Genomic DNA, 20,894 nt, shown 5'->3' with positions numbered 1-20,894 from the left:
ACATTACCCCCCAATGAGGCCACATCATATCCCCTCGTACCCTACGATCGGGGAAGGGTGGAAATAATGTTTCCTTGATTTTAAGGGGTGGATACTTTAAGGGTCTGTGGTGTGGATGTCGTCACAATTTGTTGACGGACTCTGAATCCCCAGCACGGTGCTAGGGAGAGAAGCATTGAATGCCATCACGTTTGAGGTATTCAGAATTTACTCTCTCTGTTCTTCCAGAATCTGCTGGAGTGGCAACCACTGGGGCCCACACACCTCCGAAGACACCCAGCCTTCCGGCCCCTCTTGGGTCTTCACAGTCGGGACCCCTTCCGGGCACCTCCTCTGACTCCAAATCCACAGCCGCTTTCTTAGGGCTGACCCCTGCTGCTTCCCCGATCCCAGCCACTGACCCCACCAAGTCCCTTCCAGCTCCTCAGGCTGAGACATCGGCCCCGTCTCCCACCCCGAAGCAAAGTCTTCTTTTGGGAATGCTGAGCACCCCACCTGCCGACCCCCCTACCTCCACAGCCCCCGCCGTGTCCTCGGCATCTCCCATGTTCAAGCCCATCTTTCTGGCCCCCCCAAAAAGCGAGAATGAGGGCCCTTTGCCATCCAGCCCATCCAAGGTCACCACTGCGACCCCTTCTGGCTCTGCCCTCCCTGCGCCTGCCAGCAGCCCCAAGCTCACTTTCGAGCCGATCTTCGGCAGCATCGGGCCCCCTACGTCTGTGCCCTCGTCAGTCCCCTTCTTCAGTCAGACGGCCGTTCCAGCCACTGCCACGAGCACCCCTCTTTTCACCGGCCAGGCCGGTGCCACCTCAGCCGTGGCTCCCACGAGTACAGCCAGCACGTCCACAGACTCTGCTTCGAAGCCCACGTTCAGCTTTGGTGTGAGCAGCGTGACCAGCACCACCACTTCCGCTGCCCAGCCTTTCCTCTTCGGGGCTCCCCCTGCCTCCGGTGCCAGCTTCACCCCGGCCGTGGGCTCCATATTCCAGTTCGGCAAGCCTCCTGCCGCACCCGCCTCGACGACGGTCACGACCTTTGTCCAGTCCCTCCCCGGGGCCGCGCCAACGACCGCCAGCGGCAGCGGCACCACCGGCTTCGGCGGTTTCGGCGGCGGCCTCAGCACCCCCGTCCCGGTCACCAGCAGCCAGCCGGCGCCGACCTTCACTAGCGCCGCCACCCCGGCGTTCCACATTCCCTTCGGCTCGAGCACCAAGCCCCCCCTCTCTTCGTACCCGGGAGCCAACCCCCAGCCCACGTTCGGGGCCGCCGACGGGCAGCAGCAGGGCGCCGCCAAGCCGGCCCTCGCCCCGAGCTTCGGTAGCTCTTTCACTTTCGGGAACTCTGCGGCCGCGGCCACGGCCGCGACCCCAGCGCCCGGCCCGGCCCAGCCCGCCTTCGGCGGCGCCACGCCGTCCGGCTTCGGCGGTTTGAAGCCCACGGCGTCCGCCTTCGGCGCCCCCGCCAGCACCCAGCCGGCCTTCGGCAGCGGCACGTCCGTGTTCTCCTTTGGGGCGGCCGCCGCCTCCGGCTTCGGAGCTACGACCCAGACCACCAGCGGCGGGACCGGTAGCTCCGTGTTCGGCAGCACGACGCTGGCGCCTTTCACGTTCGGGGGCTCGGCCGGCCCGGCCGGCGGCGGGGGCTTCGGGATCAACGCGGCCACCCCCGGCACCAGCTCTGCTTCTGGAGCGTTCAGCTTCGGCACAGGACAGAGCGGGACCGCTGGCGGCACGACGCCTTTCGGAGGAGGCTTGAGTCAGAGCACGTTGGGCGCACCCAGCCAGAGCACACCCTTTGCCTTCAGTGCGGCGAGCGCGCCCGAGGGCAAGCCTGTGTTCGGAGGTAAGATGAGGAACGGACTCGGGTGCTGCTCTGAGTGCTGGCCCCGGCCGCCCTCGGAGCTTTATGGTGTGGCGGTGACTGACATTAGAGACAGGGTCAGGGAGCTGTGCATCCTGGGGGAAGACGGTCTGGTGGTCGAGGAGGTGGGCCTTTCTGAGGCAGTTTGAGCCAAGACTCCCCGTCTGTGATGCAGGGGTTGGGAGCATGGGTGGGTAGGCGTGAGCCAGAGCCCACTCTTCGGGCGCAGGAGAGCTGGCGCAGAGGCCCAGGGGCGGAAGCAAGCTCTGGTCACAAACAGCGGGAAGTGAGGTGTGGCCAGAGGATCGAAGAACAGAAGTGCTCCAGAATGATGTGGGGAGGCAGAGTTGACGGTCACACGTGGCCAGGGTTAAGTCTGGATTTAAGTATGGAGGGAAATCCTGGTAGAATTTCAAGCAGAAGAATGATCTGATTTGCCACGTGGAAAGACTCCCAAGGAGCTCTGATCCTGATAGCGTGCTTTCTTTAGGCAACGGGAGAGGTCTTGGGGAGGTCCGTGTGCAGAGGAGGGCATCTTGAAATGGTCGTTTGGAGAGTGGGAAAAGGAATGTAACGAGAATGTTGGAGAGTCACGGTTCTGAATTTAAAGCGAGGCCGGCCCGTGCGGTCACACGTTGTCAATCGGCGACATCCAGACTGAGGCGGAGGACGGGTGCAGGCGTGCCTGTCACAGCTCCAGCTGGTGCCGCGAGGGGCAGGGCTCGGCAAGGTGGGGGTGATACTTGAAGTGCTCGCGGTGGCCATCGGGGTGCTGGGCAGTCCCGGGCAGCGGTGGGGGTGACGGGGTGGGAGTGGGGTGCGAGGTCAGGACTGGACTTTGAATGCGGCCATGGGAAGGCGAGAGCACCCACACTGGTGGGGTGTTTGGAAGGTTCCAGTTTCTGATGCCAAGGGACAGATAAACAGGGGGCAGAGGCAGAACTCAATTAGTCATGACAGAGGGAAGTAACCTGGTACAGGTGGAGGCGAGGGGGGTGAGGGCGTTTAGTGTCCCCAGGAATGCAGAGACTCTGTTCCTCAGGTGGCCAAAAGGCAGCACGGTGGTTAGCAGGCAGAGAGGCACTTCCTACCACCGAGGGAGCCAGCTTTGGTGGTCCAGGGCTGAGGTGCCCTGTGGGGACACCCCCCAATTCGTCATCCCGGCTGTTATGCCCTCTGCCCACTGCCTAGTCGCTTGTTTCCTACGGTCTCTTCGTTCTAGGCACTTCCACACCCACTTTTGGTCAGAACACCCCTGCCCCCGGGGTGGGCGCATCAGGCAGTGGTCTCTCCTTTGGGGCGTCCTCAACACCCACCCAAGGCTTTGTTGGAGTCGGACCTTTCGGTAAGCAGCCAGCGTGACCCTGCTTCTTTCTGCAAAGAAGGAGGGCGGTGGGGGGCGGGGGGGGAGGTGGAGGAGGGGGGTGGGTCTTGCCAGGTTCCTGGCTCTGGGGCTCCCTGGAAAAGGTCAGGCTCACAGGCATGAGAAAGATGTGGCCTGGCTACGAGATTGGCAAAGCCCAGGTATGGAGTTGAGGATGGAATGTTTCAGACCACTGGAAAGCCAAGGGCCAATGCCTTGTTGCTCGCTCTCAGGTGTTCTGGGATTCTGTACTTTTCAGTAGCCACCACCCCCCCACACACACCGCTGCCACTGTTGGGGAAGCCCGGTTTAAGTACCGGATTCTGTCGGCCTAACCTTCCAGAGATTAGGGTACCCAGGGAGGTGTCCCGGATAGCAGCTGCCCTGATGAGACCTTGTTGAATCTTTCCAGGATCGGCGGCCCCTTCGTTTTCCATTGGTGCAGGATCCAAGACCCCGGGGGCTCGGCAGCGACTACAGGCCCGCAGGCAGCACACCCGCAAGAAATAGCCTTTGTCCCCGTCCCATACCCCCCCCCAACCCCCCTTCTTGCCCACATCTGGACCTCAGCACCTGCTAGGAAGAGCCTCTGACCCTTCTAGTTCCATAAAGCAACCTACCCCAGATCTCTGGCTTCTGCCACCAGGGAGGCGGTGGCAGCCCCGGTGGCCGGTTCCTGCTCCTTGAGGAAGAAGCCCCTGGCCTCTTGAGGGAGGGGGGTTGGGGTGCGCAGGGCAGGAGCCTGATCCCTTTACTTGAATGGCTCCGTGGTGAGGCTGGAGAAAACTGAAGAAACATCTGTACATACTGTCCTCGTCCTCCCCTGACTCTTCTCTGGTGTCTGAGCTTGGTCAGGCGGCCTCCCTTCCCGCCTTGCCCCCAGAGCCATCTCCTCTCGCCTGGCAGGTCGTAGGCACGGCCCTACCCACACGTGCCGCCGCCGGGCAGTGGATGACGGGAGTCGGGGAAGTGGGTCAGCCGTGCGGCTTTACCTTGCTTGGCTTTGCCCATAAAAAGCGGTTCTCCTCGGTCCCGTCAGGGGCCTCTGCTTCCCCAGTTCTTGCTGCTTCGTCCCTCCCTGGTTCCCCGCAGGCTCTACTCCTTTCCAAAGGACCTTGAGTCTAACTTTGCCTTGGAGACCCCAGTGGGGCTGCTCCTGCTGGTCCACTTCCTCCTGCCAAGTCTGAGTCCGTGTTTGTCCTCAACCCTCTGCCAGTTCGGCCCCTAAAAGCTCGGTGGCTCAAGACTGTTAGCCTGGCAGCTGCAGGGGCGCTACCTCGCTCCGGGGGAGTGGGGGGAGGGCCGGGAGCGGGCAGGAGGTCCCCCGCTGCCTCCTTGCCCGCCTTCCCCGCTGGCCTCCGTGGGGCTCGTCCGCCTCCTCCCCGGGGTTGTATGTTTAAAGCCTTGTCCTGTGTTACTGTCTGACGCGCACGTCTATTGCTCTTTGAATCGAGTTTGGAGGAAGAATTGAATTGTATGAGTGGCGGCATGTTGGTAGTGCCGGACTTAACTGTTTCAAGTTTCTGGGGCCTCGCTAATTGAATGTGGAAAGTAGCACCGCTTTATGGCTACACGTGCTGACTCCTGGATTTTCAAATGGTGTTTTGACTTTAAGGGCTGGCAGCCCAAGAGGATGGGGCCGAGGGGGAAGCCAAGTCCTCTTCCCTCTGCTGTTTCCTTCCCGCCTACCTGACCCCACCGTGGGCTGGATCCTCCCCAGAATGTTAGAAAACCAAAATTAACCAACCACGCTTCAAAATTCATCCCCCCCACCCCCCCCTTCAGCAGAGCCTCCCCTCCGTCCCGTTCTTCCCCTGTTCCCAGATCACATACCCCAGGCCCAAGAGCCTTGCTGCCAATGCCCATCCTCTTTGGGAGAAGTATGAATGCGTGTGTCTAAATTAAAAGAAAAAAATATTTAAACATTTTTTAACGAAATAAAAATTTATTTTTGTATTTAAGCTAAATTGCCTTTTAAATTCCTTCAAGCTTGGTTCACTGAGGTGGTTAAGTATAAATGCTATTGACTAGGAATTAGCTGTATAGTTAAGTTATGCCTGTGTGGACAAGAGGCTCAGACTGTCCCAGGCAGCTTTCCTGAGGGACTAGAGCCCCTTCGGGACACATTCTATAAACCATAATTCTTATTTTATAAATAATGTGACATAGATGTGACTTGTCCCCCCTCCCCCCTCGTGACTGAGGTTGAGTGTGACGCAGGGGACTGCTCCTTCCCACCCCCCAGGAAGAGCAGACAGTATTTACCTGTGTGTGGCGCCCAGAGGCCTGGACCTCGAGTCCTGAGTCCCTGTTAGGATTGGGGGTGCGGGGGGGGGGGGGGGGGTGGGCACGGGTCTAGAAACCAAGCTTCTAGCGATACCTTCCGGAAGGTAGAGCCTCGTTAGTGTTAGTGTTCCGAGCTAGTTTACCTCAGGTCCACAGGCAGGACACTTGGCCCGGGAGCCCCCAAAGAGGGTGTCCCGGCGCGGCCTGAGTGTGTGTGTGTGTGGGTGTGTGTGTGGGTGTGTGTACACGTACGTGCACTGGACAGGAACGGGAGGCTGGGACTTTCCATTACAAATAAAGACTTAATTCCTGTGAGGCTAGTTGGAATTTTTAGTATGAATGTGAGATTTTTCTCCTTGCTTATGTCATTAAGAATAAAAAAAAAAACTGTGATCTATCATAGACCATGTCCTGCTTTTTATTTCCGTGGGCAGAGCTGTCACAAGCAAGAACACGGCCCAGGGAGGGGCCCAGGGGACAGGCAAGTCCACACTCTCCCTCCAGCTACCGCTTTCCTTCCTAAAGCAATAAAAAGAAAAGAACCTTAAAACCCGCCGGCTGAGCTGCGGGACGGCGGGGTCCCCCCGCCCAAGGCACAGCTCTGCAGACCTGCTCGGTGCGGGGCGGCACCCCAGGGGCCGCCACTCTGCGCCGTCTCTTCCTCCGCGGGGCGGCCTCGGGTGGAGGTGCCGGTGCTTCGGCCCGGGAGACTGAGCTGGAAGGAAAGTACCTAAGTTAGAGGTGCCCGGGTCTTCCGGCGTCTTCCAAGCAGCAACCCCCCCCCCCGCCCCGCCCCCCCACTCACCTCGGCACCTCCACCCGTTCAAGTACGGCAACAAAGAAGCCGCTGGTGAGCGTGGTTTCAGGGGAGGCCCGGAGGCAGCGTTCAGCCCCCGGAAAAGTGCCGAGGCCACGGTGGGGCCAGGAGGGGAGGACGAGGACTAGCCTGTGGAGGTGAACAGACTTCTGGGTAAAAGACAGCAGCCCCCTTCCCCAGGATCCCGGCGGGTCCCCACTACCTGAAGGTCCCCGAGTTCTGCTGCAGGGCGTCCCGCACCACGTCTTCATTCTCCTCTTGGCAGAGGGAGCACGTGGAGTAGACCAGACGCTGCAGGGAGGGGAAAGTGAGCGCGTGGCACAGTGCTCGCCGCTGGAACCCAGCCAGGGCCTGCAAGCGCGCCTTGCTAGGTGTGCCCGCCCCGGGCTCCTCCAGCCGTCTGGTCGCCATACCTAGAGACAAAGCCTGTCAGCTGCAGACGGGCCTCGTTTCGCACCGAGATCCCTGCACTGCAGGGGACAACGTCTGCCCAGGGTCACCAGTATTAGACCGAGGCCAAAGCGAACCGCTGCCCCTTCCGTCGCAAGGTTGCCCTGCGTCTGCAGATCCCGCGGCCAGGCTCTGTCCCCATCTCACCAGAGCCGCTACAAGAAGGATCCAGCAAGATGTACTGGACCTGACGGTAGCGCTGGTCGGAGGGCGATACCGCCAGGAAGTCCTCCTCGGCCAGCTCGCAGCACGAGACTCCGGCCCGGGCCAGCAGGGTAGCCATGGACGCCAGCCGCCCAGCGTCCAGGTCAAAGGCAAAGATCTTGCTGGAGAAGAGGGGAGAGACGGGGCGAACTGAGAATCCACGGGGAACCTCAGGGCCCACAGTTCTGACACGAGAACATGTCCCTTCACAGGGACACAGAAGAGAAGGGACAGTGGTTAGAGGGACCTGACCTGGAGACTCTGCCCCAAGGGCTGAGGGATTCCTATCTTCGCACCGGCCACCCAGAGGGCAGCTGAGCTTCGGGCTCCGCCACCAACTGCTCTGGGTCCAGAAGCGAATATTTAAGGGGAGATCCTCCTTTCGGCCTTCAAGCCCCCACTGGGTCACAGTTTTCCTCATCTCGTCCTCCAAGTACAAGGTCAGACCCCAGCTCCCTCAGGCTGACCATGGCACTCACCCCTGGTTCTTGAGAAGAGCAGCCAAGTGACTGGTCTTGTTGCCTGGGGCAGCGCAGGCATCGATGACGTGGGAGCCGGGGGGCGGGGCCAGCAGCATGGCCGGCAGACAGCTGGCCTGGCAGGCAGAGCAGGCCCTGGGCTGGCACACAGAGGCCCGGCTCCCTCTCGGTCCTCCCCTTCCCACCCACCTGCCCTACCTTGTCTTGTAGAATGAGGTGGCCGGCCTGGTACAGCGGGTGGTCGTGCAGATCCGTCTGGGCTGGAAACACCAGCAGCTCTGGCAACAAGGGATCCAGAAGAAAGCACTTCCCTTTGAGGGCCCGGAGGTCCTCGAGGCTGCCAGGGAACAGGAAGCATCGGCACGTCTGAGTTCCTCCGGGCTATGCGCCAGGCTGGCCATTTCACACGTTTCCTCACTTGAACTGTTCATTCACGCGACAGATGCTCCAGACCGCCAGGAAGCGAGGGACAGGATCGATTTGATACGAATGGGCAGCAGAGGGGCGCCTGGGTGGCTCAGTCAGTTAAGTGTCCAACTCGACTTCGGCCCAGGTCAGGATCTTGAGGTTCCTGGGCTCAAGCCCCATGTCAGGCTGCCAGCGCTGAGCATGCTTAGAATTCTCTCTGTCTCTCTCTGCCCCTGCCCTGTGTATGTGCGCACGGGCTCGCTCTCTCTCTCAAACAAACAAAAAAACCACCTAACTTGGACAGAGGTCACTCCTGGGGAGGCGGGCACCGAGCTGACTGCTCAGGGGCAGGGGTCTCCTAACGTGAGGAGCGGAGACGGAAGCGTCATGTTCCAAACCCTGGCGAAGCGGGCCGACAACAATGCTCAGTTCGGAAAGCCATCCACAGGGGCAGAGCTGGAAGCCAAACCCAAATAGCCACTGCCTGGCGCACCGCCCGGCCTCCCAACCACGTGCTGCGGGCAGAAGGACAGAAGGACCGTCTACCACAGAAGAGGAAGGCGGACGCAGGGGCGACTTCCCAGGATGAGGGGGATGGGGACGCAGGGGAGCAGCGGGGAGTGCACGGGAACGGTGGCGGGCAACGGAAGCAGTGGGCACAGCACAAGAGAGCCAAGGACGGTTTAGGCAGGGGAGATCTTTCTGTGGCCGACCACATGACACGTCTGGAGGCGACAGACACGTCTGGAGGTGACAGGTCAGGGGCTGCTTCTGCCAAAGAAGACGGAAAACCACGGGCAGAGTGGGGGGAGGGGGCAGAAAGATGCCACAGGCAAGGGCGTAAGTGACGAGGGTGAGAAGAGAAGCATTTCCGGTGACTGGGTTCATGGCCTGACCAAATGGTTGCGTGATGGTGATGTCAGCTGCCAGGTTAAGAGGGAATGCAGAAGGGGCAAAGGTCAGGGATGCAAGGACGGGTTCAGGGTCCACAAAGCAATCCCCGTGCTGCGCTGCACTCACAACAGGAGGGATAAAAATCCTGATCGGCTCATCTGACAAAACTCAACATGCACTGAGGATAAAAACACTCTCCACAAAGCAGGTGCAGAAGGCACACGCCTCGCCACAATAAAGGCCGTATGTGAAAAGCCCACAGCTGACATCCTCGGTGGGGAAAAGCTGAAAGCCCTTCCTCTAAGATCAAGATCAGAGATGCCCACTCTCACCCCTGTTACTCAACAAAGCCTGGTGAGCATTTGGGCGAGATCAAGAAGAAAAAGGCGCCCACGTTGGAAAGGAAGAAGTAACACGGTCACTATCTGCAGATGATATATACAGAAAACCCTAAAAACTCCCAACCAAAAAAACTTGTCAGAATTTTTTTTTTTTTTTTAAGTGTATTTGAGAGAGACAGAGCATAAGCAGGGGAGGGGCAGAGAGAGGGGAAGGAGAATCCCAAGCAGGCTCCTCGAGGTCAGTGTGCAGAGCCTGACTGGGGGCTCAAACCCACAAAACCGTGAGATCATGACCGGAGCCAAAATCAAGAGCCAGATGCTTAACTGAGCCACCCAGGCGCCCCCAAACTGTTAGAACTTATAAATGAGTTCAGTCAAGTTGCAGGATACAAAATTCATACGCAAAAATCTGTTGTGTTTCTACACACTGACAACCTATCTGTTGGGGGAGGTCACAGAGAAGATGTGACCACCTGTTGGGAGCAGGACCCGGGCAGTCAGAGGCTCCTCACCCCTGCCCCGGGATGAGCATCCTGCTTGCCTTCGCCCCTCCCAGAGGCTGCCTGAGGACACAGCCTTGAGAGAGTAATACGGTGTTGAGACCATCTGGAAGGTATGAGACAACCCATTAAGGCCTCTGTATAAACTGAAGATTCTGGCAGGCAGGTGTGTGTTCCCTCGCTTATGAAACCTGCCACCTAGGGGCGCCTGGGTGGCTCAGTCAGTTGAGCGTCTGACTTTGGGTCAGGTCATGATCTCACAGTTCGTGAGTCCGAGCCCCGGACCGGGCCCAATGCTGTCAGCACACTTTGGATCCTCTGTCTCCCCTCTCTCTCCACCCCTCCCCTGTTTATGCTCTCAAAAACTAAAACATTAAAAAAAAAAAAAACAAAAAACCTGCCACCTACCCACCCTTTGGTCTCTCCTTGCCCTCTGCATACAGGGGCCAGTTTCAGATCAAAGGCTGCAAACCAACAACGGATGAACAAGCCTGGAGACCAAAGACACGGGCCTTGGGAAAGGCGTCCACAGGGGAAGTCCGCAGTTGGCCGGCGACCTCTGTGTGGGGAGGCGTGGCCCATACATCGGCCTGTGGATCGCTGTACGAGCACAGGGCCGCCCGGTTAAAGCGGGCGGGCCGCTTTAACCACACGGATCGCACGGCTGGGAAAGTGAGGACGTGGAGGGCACTGTGGCAGTGGACAGCAAAACAGACGAAGCACCGGGGCTGGCGGACCCCTGGTACAAGGGAAAGCAAGAACAGCCACGGCAACCCCAGCCAGCAGGGCAGTCCCGGGTTCAGGAGACACTCCTGATGAGAGTCTGCTCCTGCCGAGCTCACCGACGTAGCTGCCAAGCTCCAGCAAAAAGCCAGGGAAAGCAGCCAGGCGCAGCTGGTGCAGCCACGGGGCAGTGGCTTTTCCCTGACCACGCACAAGGCGGAGATGCCCTCCAGTCGGGGCTGCCTGGCGCTACTTCCTTCCTTAGACACCGGATTACTCTAGCCTGCGGGGAGGCTTGGCCCTGTGAGAGGGACCTCCCCGGGCTTGTGGGACCCTGGGAATCTAGAGAGGAGATATAACAAATTCTCAGGGGGGCTGGGAGCGAGATGGGCCATCTGCACCCGTCTTTGAAGGCTCTGATCAGGCCACATGATGGCAGGGAAGAAAGTCGACACGATCTCCAGTCCACCCCCAGCCCCGGGACGGGATGCTGGTGTCCACGCTGAGCCCACTTGTGCCACAAAACGCTTAGAATGAATGCTGGGCAACGTGCTGCTGATCTAGGGGAAGCGGAGCGGTCCCGGGGATGGGTGTGGGTCGTGGGGAAGAGCCGGGCCTGAGAGGGAGCTCAGAAAGCCAAAAAGGCTATCCCAATGGGCCACGAAGGGTCTGGAGAAAGTAACCTGGAAGCAAATGTGATCTGACCGCATCACTGCAGGGACCCCACCTGAACAGAGAAGTCAGCCCGTGGAAAGCCTTAAAACCCGAACAACAATTTCGGTCAAGAAAGTCCCTTGACACTGCAAGCTGGGTGTTCTGCCCCTGCCCGCGAATATGGGGTTTCTCTCTCTCTCCAGTATGAGGGAACACACCGGGCACAGACATCCCACAGGGCTGAACTCCGCAAGCCCCTTACGGTGAATTCACGCCGGTGCTGAGGGGAAACACAGCTGGGAACCTGTAAACCTGTTACCCCCACGAAGAGTGACTGTCCGACAACACAAGCCGCACAGGGAGATCGGAGGAACTACCTAAGATCTGCGCCGAGTGGGCACTGTGCGCCCTGCACATAGTCCTTCCAACAGCCTAGCAGGGCAGACAGAAGAGCCAGAAGGCTCCTGGTGGGTGACAGCCAGGACCTCACAAAGTGTGAGATCACGACCTGAGCCAATATCAAGAGTTGGACACTTAACTGACTGAGCCATCCAGGTGCCCCAATGTTGGACCTTTCAAGTGCTCCCCCAAGGTCACCGGCACAACCCCACCATGTCATGGCATGGCGGCCAGAGACCTATAAGATGGGCCCGCCACATTAATGCGATAGTGGTCACGTGCAGAACTGCCTCTCTCGCAGGATATCCTGCAGGCTTTGCTGGAGATCTGAGAGAGGCTGGGCAGTGAACCCACGGAACATTCCAGGCCCAGACACTGCCCCAAGGTTTTGGGAATCGTTTGGTCGGGTAAGACCCGCCTTGTCACAGACACCGTGATTGCCAGAAGGCACACTTATCCAGCCCCTAAGAACGTGGAAGATGTGTGTGAGCCTCTGCAGGGGTTTTTGGAGTCTGGAGGCCTCTTATTCTCTATCTGGCACAGTGCCGGGTCCTCTATACCGCCCGGTAAAGAAAGTGCACGTGTGCGAGCGGGGATCAGAGAGCGGGCCGCCTATGAAAAGGCAAAAATACCAGTGGGACAGATGAAAGCCCTGGGCGTCCCCCAAGCAGGGCTGCCACTGGAGTTCAAGGTGTCTGTGACTCTGGAAGGTGTGGGGCGGGTGCTGTGGCAGAGACAACAGACGGGAAGGGTGCCCCTGGGATTTGGGTCTCGGCTCCGGAAGGAGACGGAAGCCACTCATTCCTCCCCATCCCCCTGGGCAGGGGGGCAACAGCTTCTAGCTGTGTGCCCCACGCTCCTCCAGGCAGAGCCTCTCAGGAAGAAACAGCACAGAGAGCGTTCTGACTGGTGATCTCTCAGAGCCCTGGCCCTTAACCCTCCGCACAGGCAGCGGGCTGCGCCAAGGGCACTGGCCCCGCGGCTCGGACAGAGGATGTTGAATAAGCCCCTGTGCGGTCAGGGCATATGACAAGACCCGTGGTTCCCCTGCAGGAGCCCAAGGCAGGCCTCACCGGTCTCCACACCCCGGCTCCGAAGGCACTGACGCCCCCTGGCGGTCAAGAAACTGATGCCCTCGCTCAGGTACGAGCCCTAGCAACTGACCTTTGGCAGGCAGTGCGGACTAGGCGCGGAGGAAGCCGACCCACCGTCACCCCCTGGCGGGGCGGCCTGCTGCCGAGGAAGCCAGATTGCCCCGCAGACGCGGTGACTTGACTTGGTTCACCCGGTTCACTCAGTAACACGACCTGTGTGTTCTAAATAACGCCCGAGGCAACTGCCAAAGGTGCCTGCGGCCATCCTCCTGAGCTCCCAACCAGTAAGGAATTGGCAAACTGACTGGACCAGCCCCTCCCTCCAAGCGAGGGTTCTAACTGCGACTCGGTTTGCGTGGTTATCACATCTGGCCCAACCTGAGCTTTCCTGGCCGCCGCACCAACTGGGCCACCACCGTTGGGAGACTGAAAAAGACCCGTGGAGAGACATCCTCATCGACCAGTGACTGGGGGTCACGTTTGAAAGGCCGTGACGTGCAAGACCGGGCAGAAGAACATGATACTGAATGGAGGATCCTTCACCCACACACCCTGCAAGCAGCAGGACCGGCAGTCGGGAAAAAGAGATGTTTAACTTTTTTTTTTTTAACGTTTTTATTTATTTCTGAGACAGAGACAGAGCATGAGCAGGGGAGGGGCAGAGAGAGAGGGAGACACAGAATCTGAAGCAGGCTCCAGGCTCCGAGCTGTCAGCACAGAGCCCGACACAGGGCTTGAACTCACACGCTGTGAGATCATGACCTGAGCCGAAGTCCGACGCTTAACCGACTGAGCCAGCCAGGCGCCCCGGAAAAAGGGATGTTGTAACAAGCAGATTACGTCACTAACAGAAAACCACCTTGGCTGGGTGGACTAGGCACCGTCCCTGCCGTTAGTACGTCCGGACAATCCACCGGTAGGGCCTGCTGCCCCATATGCCAGACCAGGGACCCTGCCAAGACACCCAACACCATAAAGCAAACAGCTGCCGCCCCCTTACCGTGGAGCAACGTGCAGCCACTGAGCATGCCAGGCTCCACCACGCCTGGGAAAGGAGTCACCCACTGACACGCACGCTGGGATGTCCCACACCAAGGTGGGGAGCTACCCGTCTCCCCCGGGATCCCGCTGCCCTGCGGCAAGCTGCACCTGCAGAAAGGCACCCCACCTGGAATGGCACACGCGTTCCTGGAAGAGGGGAGGAGGTGGGGGTCCCGGTCTGGCACATGCACCCCCCCGTCCCATCTCCTCATGGCGGACAGCGCCGCCTCCCCCCGCCAACACTCATGCTGCGGTCAACCTGGTCAAGAAACTAAAGCTGCCAGCCTCCCTCTCCTCAAGGCCAGATGGGCACAGTCTGTCGTCTATGAGGATATGATCATTTGGATGGTGCCTCTGTTCCTTCCGTGAAACTGGAGGACATTCTAGCCCATACAGAAGCCCTTATGAAATTCACCCAGCCCACTGTGAATGGCAGCCAGTAAAGCCGGTCCTTACAGAACACTGAAATGTCTCTAATAACAAAAGCTGCCCTCCAAAACAGGATGGCCTTGGAAATTATTACTGCCTCACAAGGAAGCACCTGTGCCATTATCCAAACAGAATGTTCTATGTTTGTATCTGATGAATCCACTAAAGTACCATCTTTACTAAAATCATCTAAGGACACAAGTAAATGCCCTGAGTGATCTGACCTCCAGCCTAGAGGATTTTAAGAAATCAATGGTTTGGATCCTGGGGTTCTTGGAGGAAGAAGTTATCACTGATTTGGGGAATGTCTGCCTTCATCTGTTTTCTTCTGCACGTGCCTGTACCATTGCTGTGGCTTCTGCCTCCAGGGCAGCCAGCCAGCTACCAAAGGAGCTATCTCCGTGCTCGTGAGACCCTTGCTGACCGCTCAGGGCACACTGAGGAAAACAGTCACGTGGGATTTTAAGAGCTTGTCACAGGGGTTAGTGTGGAGGGAGGTCACTGAAAGGACATGACTACCAGTTGACCTGTGAGCTGGACCCCGGCAATCAGAGGCTCCTCCCCTCTTTCCCTATCCTTGGGATGGGCATTCCCACTCGCCTTCTCCACCAGAGGATGCTCCAAGGACAAAGCCTTGAGACAGGGTCATGGTGTTGAGACCACATGGACGGTATACGGGCATACCTCATTTCATTGCATTTTGTGCCTCACAGATAAGTGCATTTTTTACAAACTGAAGGCGCCATTTTTCCAACGCTATCTGCTCACTTCTTGTCTCTGGGTCATGTTTTTGGAATTGTCACAATATTTTAAACTTCTTCATTATTAATTATGGTCATCTCTGATTAGTGATTCTGACTCACCAAAAACTCAAGTGATGCTCAGCATTTTTTTAGCAATAAAGTACTTTTAAAATACAGTTGTTTTTTTTTTTTAGACATGATGCTCTATACACTTACGAGATCACAGTATAGTAGAAACATAACTTTCATAGGCAGTGGGAAACCAAAAAATTCATTCCACTTGCTTTATTGCAGTGTTCTGGAACTGAACCTACAATATCTCCAACGTGGGGCCTGTATGTGACTGAACCCAATTAAGGCCTCTCAATAAACTTTCAAGATTCTGGCAGGTGGGGGCAAAGATGTACTTGCCTTCCAGTTACCCAAGACAAGCCTCGTATAGAAGTTCCCTTGCTTATTAAACCTGCCACCTATCAACCTGGAGCAGCCTGCCTCTTTTTTCATTGCCTCTCTGACCCTGCCTTCTGTGTTTGGGGGCTGGTTTCAGATTATATCTGGGAAGCTCCCAAGGAGGTTGCAAACCAACATTATCTTGAAAAAGAAATTAACGGGGCACCTGGGTGGCTCAGTCGGTTGGGCGTCCGACTTCAGCTCAGGTCACGATCTTGTGGTCCGTGAGTTCGAGCCCCGCGTCGGGCTCTGGGCTGATGGCTCAGAGCCTGGAGCCTGTTTCCGATTCTGTGTCTCCCTCTCTCTCTGCCCCTCCCCCATTCATGCTCTCTCTCTGTCCCCAAAATAAATAAACGTTAAAAAAAAAAAATTTTTAATAAAAAGAAAAAGAAATTAACAATCCCATTTACACTTGTATCCAAAAAAATTCAAAGAGGTGAAAGTCCTGTATTCTTAAAACTATAAGATAGTGGGGTGCCTGGGTGTCTCAGTTAGTTAAGCATCTGACTTTGGTTCAGGTTCTCATGGTTCATGAGTTAGAGCCCTACATCAGGCTCTGTGCTGACAGCTCAGGGTCTGGAGCCTGCTTCAGATTCTGTGTCTCCCTCTCTCTCTCTCTGTCTGCCCCTCCCTGCTCATGCTGTCTCTCTCTCTCTCAAAAATAAACACTAAAAAATAATAATAATTGTAATAGTAATAATAAAACAAAATTACCTATTCTTGAAAAAACAAAGAAACAAACAAACAAAAAACCTGTAAGATACTGATGAAAGAAACTAAAGATGATACAAACAAATGAAAAGATAGTCCATTCTCATGGACTGGAAGAATAATGCTAAAATGTCCATACTACCCAAAGCAATCTACAAGTTCAATGTGATCTCTATCAATTCTGATAGAATTGTTTACAGAGAGAACAATCCTAAAATGTAGAACCACAAAAGACCCTGAAGAGCCAAAGCAATCTTGAGAAAGAAGAACAAAGCTGGAGATACCACACTCCCTGATTTCAAACTATATTACAAAGGTATAGAAATCAAGACAGTATGGCATTGGCATAAAATCAGACACACAGATCAATGGGACAAAACAGAGAGCCTAGAAATAAACCCATACTTAAATGATCAATTTATGACGGAGAAGCCAAGTATATACGGCAGGGGAAAAAAAAAAAAACAGTCTCTTCAATAATGGTGTTGGGAAGACTGAAGCCACACACAAAAGAACGAAACGGGACCCCTACTTTACAGCAGACACAGAAACTAACTCAAAATGGATGAAAGACCTAAATGTGAGCCCTGGAAGCAGAACACCCCTGGAAGAAAACATGGGTGGTAAGCTCCCTGACATCTGTCTTGGGTTTTTTTGATTTTTTGGATCCAACTCCTAACAAAAAGCAAAAGCAAAAATAAACAGGTGAACTATGCCAAACTAAAAAGTTCTGTAGGGCACAGGAAACCATCAACAAAATGAAAAAGCAACCTACCGCGTGGAAGAAAATATCTGCAAATCACATATCTGGATAAGGAGTTAATATCTAAAATATGTAAAGAACACTAACTCAACAGTTAACGAAAAAAAGGGGGAGGTGGGATTAAAACACACGTAAGGAATCTAAACAGTTGTCCAAAGACAAACAGATGGCCAAAAAGTACACGAAAAGGTGATGAACATCACTAGTCATCGGGGGAAATGGAAATGAAAGCCGCAATGAAACATCACCTCACACCTGTGAGAATGGCTATTCCCAAAAAGAAATAACGAGGGTTGGTGAGGATGTGGAGAGAGGGGAGTCCTCATGCACTGTTGGAGGAAATGTTAACTGGTGCAGCTGCTGTGGAAAAACACTATGGAGGCTCATCAAAAAATTAAAAATAGAACTACCATATGATCCAGCAATCCCATTTCTAGGTATTTGTCCAAAGAAAATGGAAACACTACTTCAGAAAGGTATCTGGACCCTGTTTACTGCAGTACTATCTATAACAGCCAAGATGTGGTCGACGTGTCAACTAAGAGATGAGCAAAAAAAATATGCAACTATATATACGTGTATGTGTGTACCTACACCTGTGTACACACACACATAGGAATATTATTCAGTTCCCTCTAAAAGAATAAAATCTTGCTATTTGTGACCACACGGATGGACCTTGAAAGTATTATGCTAAGTGAAACAAATCAAACAGAAAGACAAACACTGTATGTTCTATTGGGTGAACTCTCTTTTTAAAAACAAAAACAAAACCAAAACCAACCAACCGACTCATAAATACAGAGAACAGATTTGTGACTGCAGACGGGTGGGGGGGCATGTGTGCAAAAGGGGTAGAGACAGTCAAAAGGTACAAGTTTCTACTTGAAGTCTTGGCGATCTAATATACAGCATGGTGACTAATAAAAATACACTCTTGCATATTTAAAAGATGCTAAGAGATCTTAAAAGTTCTCATCACAAGAAAAACTTTCTGTAACTATGTGCGGTAACAAATGTTAACTAGATTTCTTGTAGCAATTCTTTCGCAGTGTACATACATACAAAGTCATTAGCCGTCTATCTGAAACTAATGTTATGTCAATTATAAGGGGGCGGGGACACTGCAAAATAAACCAACAGCCGTGTGTTTAAGCATGTTGCTTTGGAAGGATTTCTCTTAAATCTTGAATTTTGAATAAACAGGATTTAGCAATTTAAAACGAAGAAGGTGCAAAGTTCAGAGGGGAGATGAATTTAGTATGACACACACTGTGACTGTGGGGTCTGTTTACCACTCATATGACCCCGAGGGTAGCAATATTGAGAGAAGTCTAGACTGCGAGACACAAATCATCAGGCGAGAAGCAGGAATTAAGAGTTCGAGAAATTGAGGGATGCATTAGAAGAACATAGGAGGGAACCACAAGAATCCATGTTTAAGGGACAGAGGAAGACAGGCCTTGGAAGGAGAGGAAGCAACTGCCGGAAAAGTCCAAGAAACGGATCCCTGTTTCCCAGTGCCCCCCAGGCACCTCCCCTGGAGGAGGGCAGCCAGGCGGGGTTCTCAGCTCACCTGGAAGCCCGGCCCTGGTAGGAGAAACCTTGTCTCTTGAAGTAATCAACCGCATCATCACAACAGGTCTTCAGAGTGTTCACCCGCACAAACCGAGGCACCTGAGAGGCTGGGAAGCAATCAGCAGTGAGTGGGCAGGATCGAGGCCTCTCTTCCCAAGGCCTGCGAGCTACCCTCCTCCACACAACTCCTTCCTGGGAGAAAGCTCACCTGGGCCAGGCTTGGATTCCACCTGCAACAGGTCCTCGTTCTTGCTCACACCTCGATGAACCTTGAGCCGGGCCAACTCAGCCTTCAGCCTTGCCTGGTGCCGGTCCAGTAAAGGTTTCCATCGGCCCCCACTGCCACCTTTAAAGCCCTTTCCCAGCAACAACTCATACACTAGTACCTGGGGATGAGGAAAGAAAGAGAAAAAACCTTAAACGTGAATGTCTTGGAACTCCATAGTGTTGGAACCGCAAGCGCTGAACCAATCACCTATCCAGACAGCAACAGATGAAAGTGAGGTGTCCCGCCCAGGATCACAACGGATTTACGGCTGAGCCCTGTCCCGAAACCTGTCCCCAGGGCTGCTCAGCCCAGGGCTCTGGATCCCAACCTTCCTCCTTGTCAGCATCATCCATTTGTTTCGGCCAGTGTCCCTGCCACGGCTACTTTGCACTTTCGTCCTTATTTCATCTTCCACTCGGCTCGAAGTTAAAGCACTGTCATCCCACCTCAAATAACCCGGCTAAAGAGTGCTCATCCTCATTTCAGAGGGGCGACTTGCCGAAGTCACACCGTGGACGGTACCGCGCGGCGACCAGGTCCGGAGGGGGCTCACAGCCAGCCCCGCCCCGCCCCCCGGCCCCGCTACCTTGGCCAGGTGCGGCCGCAGCTTCTTCTCGGCGCGGAGGAGGCCGGCGCTGGTGATCACGGCGTCCAGCACGGAGGAGTAGCGCTGGGTCTCGCACACCAGCGCGTACAGCTGCTTCACGTTCTGCTCGTGGCCGAGAGGACACCGGCTGAGGCAGGGGCCCGCCGCCCGGGCTCCCCTCCCGCCCCTCGCCGGCCCGAACCCCGAACCCCGCTACCTGGAAGCTGCTGGCATACACCAGCCCCTTGATGGAACCCCGCCGGCTCTCCACGCCCGCCAGCACGGACGCTGCCGTCGCGTAGAGCGCCATGCTCTGCTCCCGCGCCTTTACGGCTGTGTCGCGAAGCGTGCCCGCCTCTGCACCGCCCTGTCTGTCTGCACTTCCGGAGTCAAAGGGCACGGAGGTTCCGACCCGGAAGCCCCAGAGCTCTTCCGAGGCTCTCGGGCGTGTTTGCCGCCGAACCCTGGGAGCGCGTTTCCCTGTTTCGTAGCTCTTCGCTTTTTTTCTAACAAATCTTTGCCAATCTCATAGACAATGGAATTTTGCTGCTGTTTTAACTTCCCTGAGGTTGACTATTTTCCTATGCTTATTGGTCCTTCGTAATCTGTTATGGTAACATGCTAATGTCTTTTGGTCACTCTTACAGCATCCCTTAGTGTCCTTTGTATATTGACCATATATAGCTCGTCTTAGGTGTTATTTTTTCCAGTTTGTTTTTGCCTTTAATGTGGCTTATAGTTGTTTTGGACAACTGTAAATGTTTATGACAACATTTATAAAACTATAAAAAACGTCTTCACTTTTTACAAACTTTTATGGTGTCTGCCTTTGGTGTCATGCTTGGAAATCCCTTCACACCTTTATAATATAGAAATCGTGGCTTCATTTCTTCACACTTAAATCTTTAACCCATTTATAATTCAGTTTGCACATGATGCGAGGAAGAGCTCTGTTTCCAAATGGCTAGCTTTTCAGGCATTGTAATCATTCATTTACGGGAAAGTGTCCCCAGCCTGAACTCTAGGAGAACAAGGATTTTGCAGTATTTGCCTCTGTCCCAAGCCCCCATGTGGTACATATGGAGTGAACAGATCCAGTGCGTGTGTATCTCAAGCATTCAAGTAGGCCTCCATGGACCAGAATATTCCTGCCTGTATAGTCTCTGTATTGTCAGCAGCATGTCGGCAAGCATTTTGCAAGAAGGTTGACTCTACATTAAAATTGCTGAGTTGTTTAAAGTTCAACTCAGTCCTGTGCCTCTAGGTTGGTTAATAAGTGATCTTTTAGTGGACTCCCCCAACCCGATCAAATCACATAATCTATTTTATTTTCTTCATAGCATCTGTTCCATATGTAGCTATGATTTATCCTCTAGCTGGCTCCACGAGGGCAAATCCCGTTTGACTTATCAATCCCTACCTCCTAAACCGGTGTTTTTCTCACAATAAGGACCTAATATATCTGTTGAATAAGTGAAAGAGTGAATGAATTGAGCACAAATTGATGAGGACACGTGGACAGCTATGCCAGAGTTGACCCGTCCTAAATCCCAACCCCACTCCTTCAGGTGAGTGGTTAAAAGTGCAACAATATTGATAAAGTCCATAGTTGACTCAGATTTCCTTAATTTTTACCTAATGTACATTTTCTGTGCTTAAATACCAGGACACCACATTACATTCAGTCATCATGTCTCCTTAAGGCAACTCTTGGCTGTGAGTTTCTCAGACTTTCCTGGTTTTTGATGACCTTGATAGTTTTGAGGAGCCCTGGTGTTTTGTAGAATGTCCCTCAACTGGGATTTATCTGAGGTTTTCTTTCTCATGATCAGACTGGGGTTCTGGGTTCTGGG

General features: G+C 54.6%; 2 protein-coding genes across 9 annotated transcripts in view; one reads left to right on the top strand and one right to left on the bottom strand.

Moving 5' to 3' along the window:
- Positions 1–5,190, top strand: part of POM121C (POM121 transmembrane nucleoporin C) — a 52,109-nt gene extending 46,919 nt beyond the window's left edge. For all 5 annotated transcript variants that reach the window (XM_053213215.1, XM_053213214.1, XM_053213217.1 and 2 more), the window contains 3 exons: positions 229–1,842; positions 3,083–3,205; positions 3,636–5,190. In XM_053213215.1, coding sequence (XP_053069190.1) covers positions 229–1,842; positions 3,083–3,205; positions 3,636–3,733 — 1,835 coding nt within the window. In that variant the 3' untranslated portion in view covers positions 3,734–5,190. The remainder of the gene's footprint in view (positions 1–228; positions 1,843–3,082; positions 3,206–3,635) is intronic.
- Positions 5,191–5,904: 714 nt separating this feature from the next.
- NSUN5 (NOP2/Sun RNA methyltransferase 5) lies at positions 5,905–19,427 on the bottom strand. 4 transcript variants are annotated; one of them, XM_053213221.1, is made up of 11 exons: positions 19,259–19,427; positions 19,042–19,164; positions 18,396–18,573; positions 18,186–18,294; positions 7,658–7,796; positions 7,460–7,599; positions 6,964–7,102; positions 6,529–6,617; positions 6,315–6,455; positions 6,119–6,224; positions 5,905–6,028 (listed from the first exon to the last, which is right to left on the bottom strand). In XM_053213221.1, the coding sequence occupies exons 1-11, from the start codon at positions 19,349–19,351 to the stop codon at positions 6,014–6,016; spliced, it is 1,272 nt and encodes a 423-aa protein (XP_053069196.1). In that variant the 5' UTR covers positions 19,352–19,427; the 3' UTR covers positions 5,905–6,013. The 4 variants fall into 4 exon arrangements, with proteins under 4 accessions (XP_053069196.1, XP_026897771.1, XP_026897772.1 ...); XM_027041970.2 differs by having other exon boundaries at positions 6,529–6,739; positions 6,924–7,102; positions 19,259–19,424; XM_027041971.2 differs by having other exon boundaries at positions 6,529–6,739; positions 6,924–7,102; positions 7,460–7,575; positions 19,259–19,421.
- Positions 19,428–20,894: the final 1,467 nt, after the last annotated feature.

The sequence above is a fragment of the Acinonyx jubatus genome, chromosome E3 (genome assembly GCF_027475565.1).
Source record: "Acinonyx jubatus isolate Ajub_Pintada_27869175 chromosome E3, VMU_Ajub_asm_v1.0, whole genome shotgun sequence".
NCBI lineage: Eukaryota > Metazoa > Chordata > Mammalia > Carnivora > Felidae > Acinonyx > Acinonyx jubatus.
The sequence above is the reverse complement of the archived record's forward strand: the minus strand, read 5'-3'. Positions and strand labels throughout refer to the sequence as shown.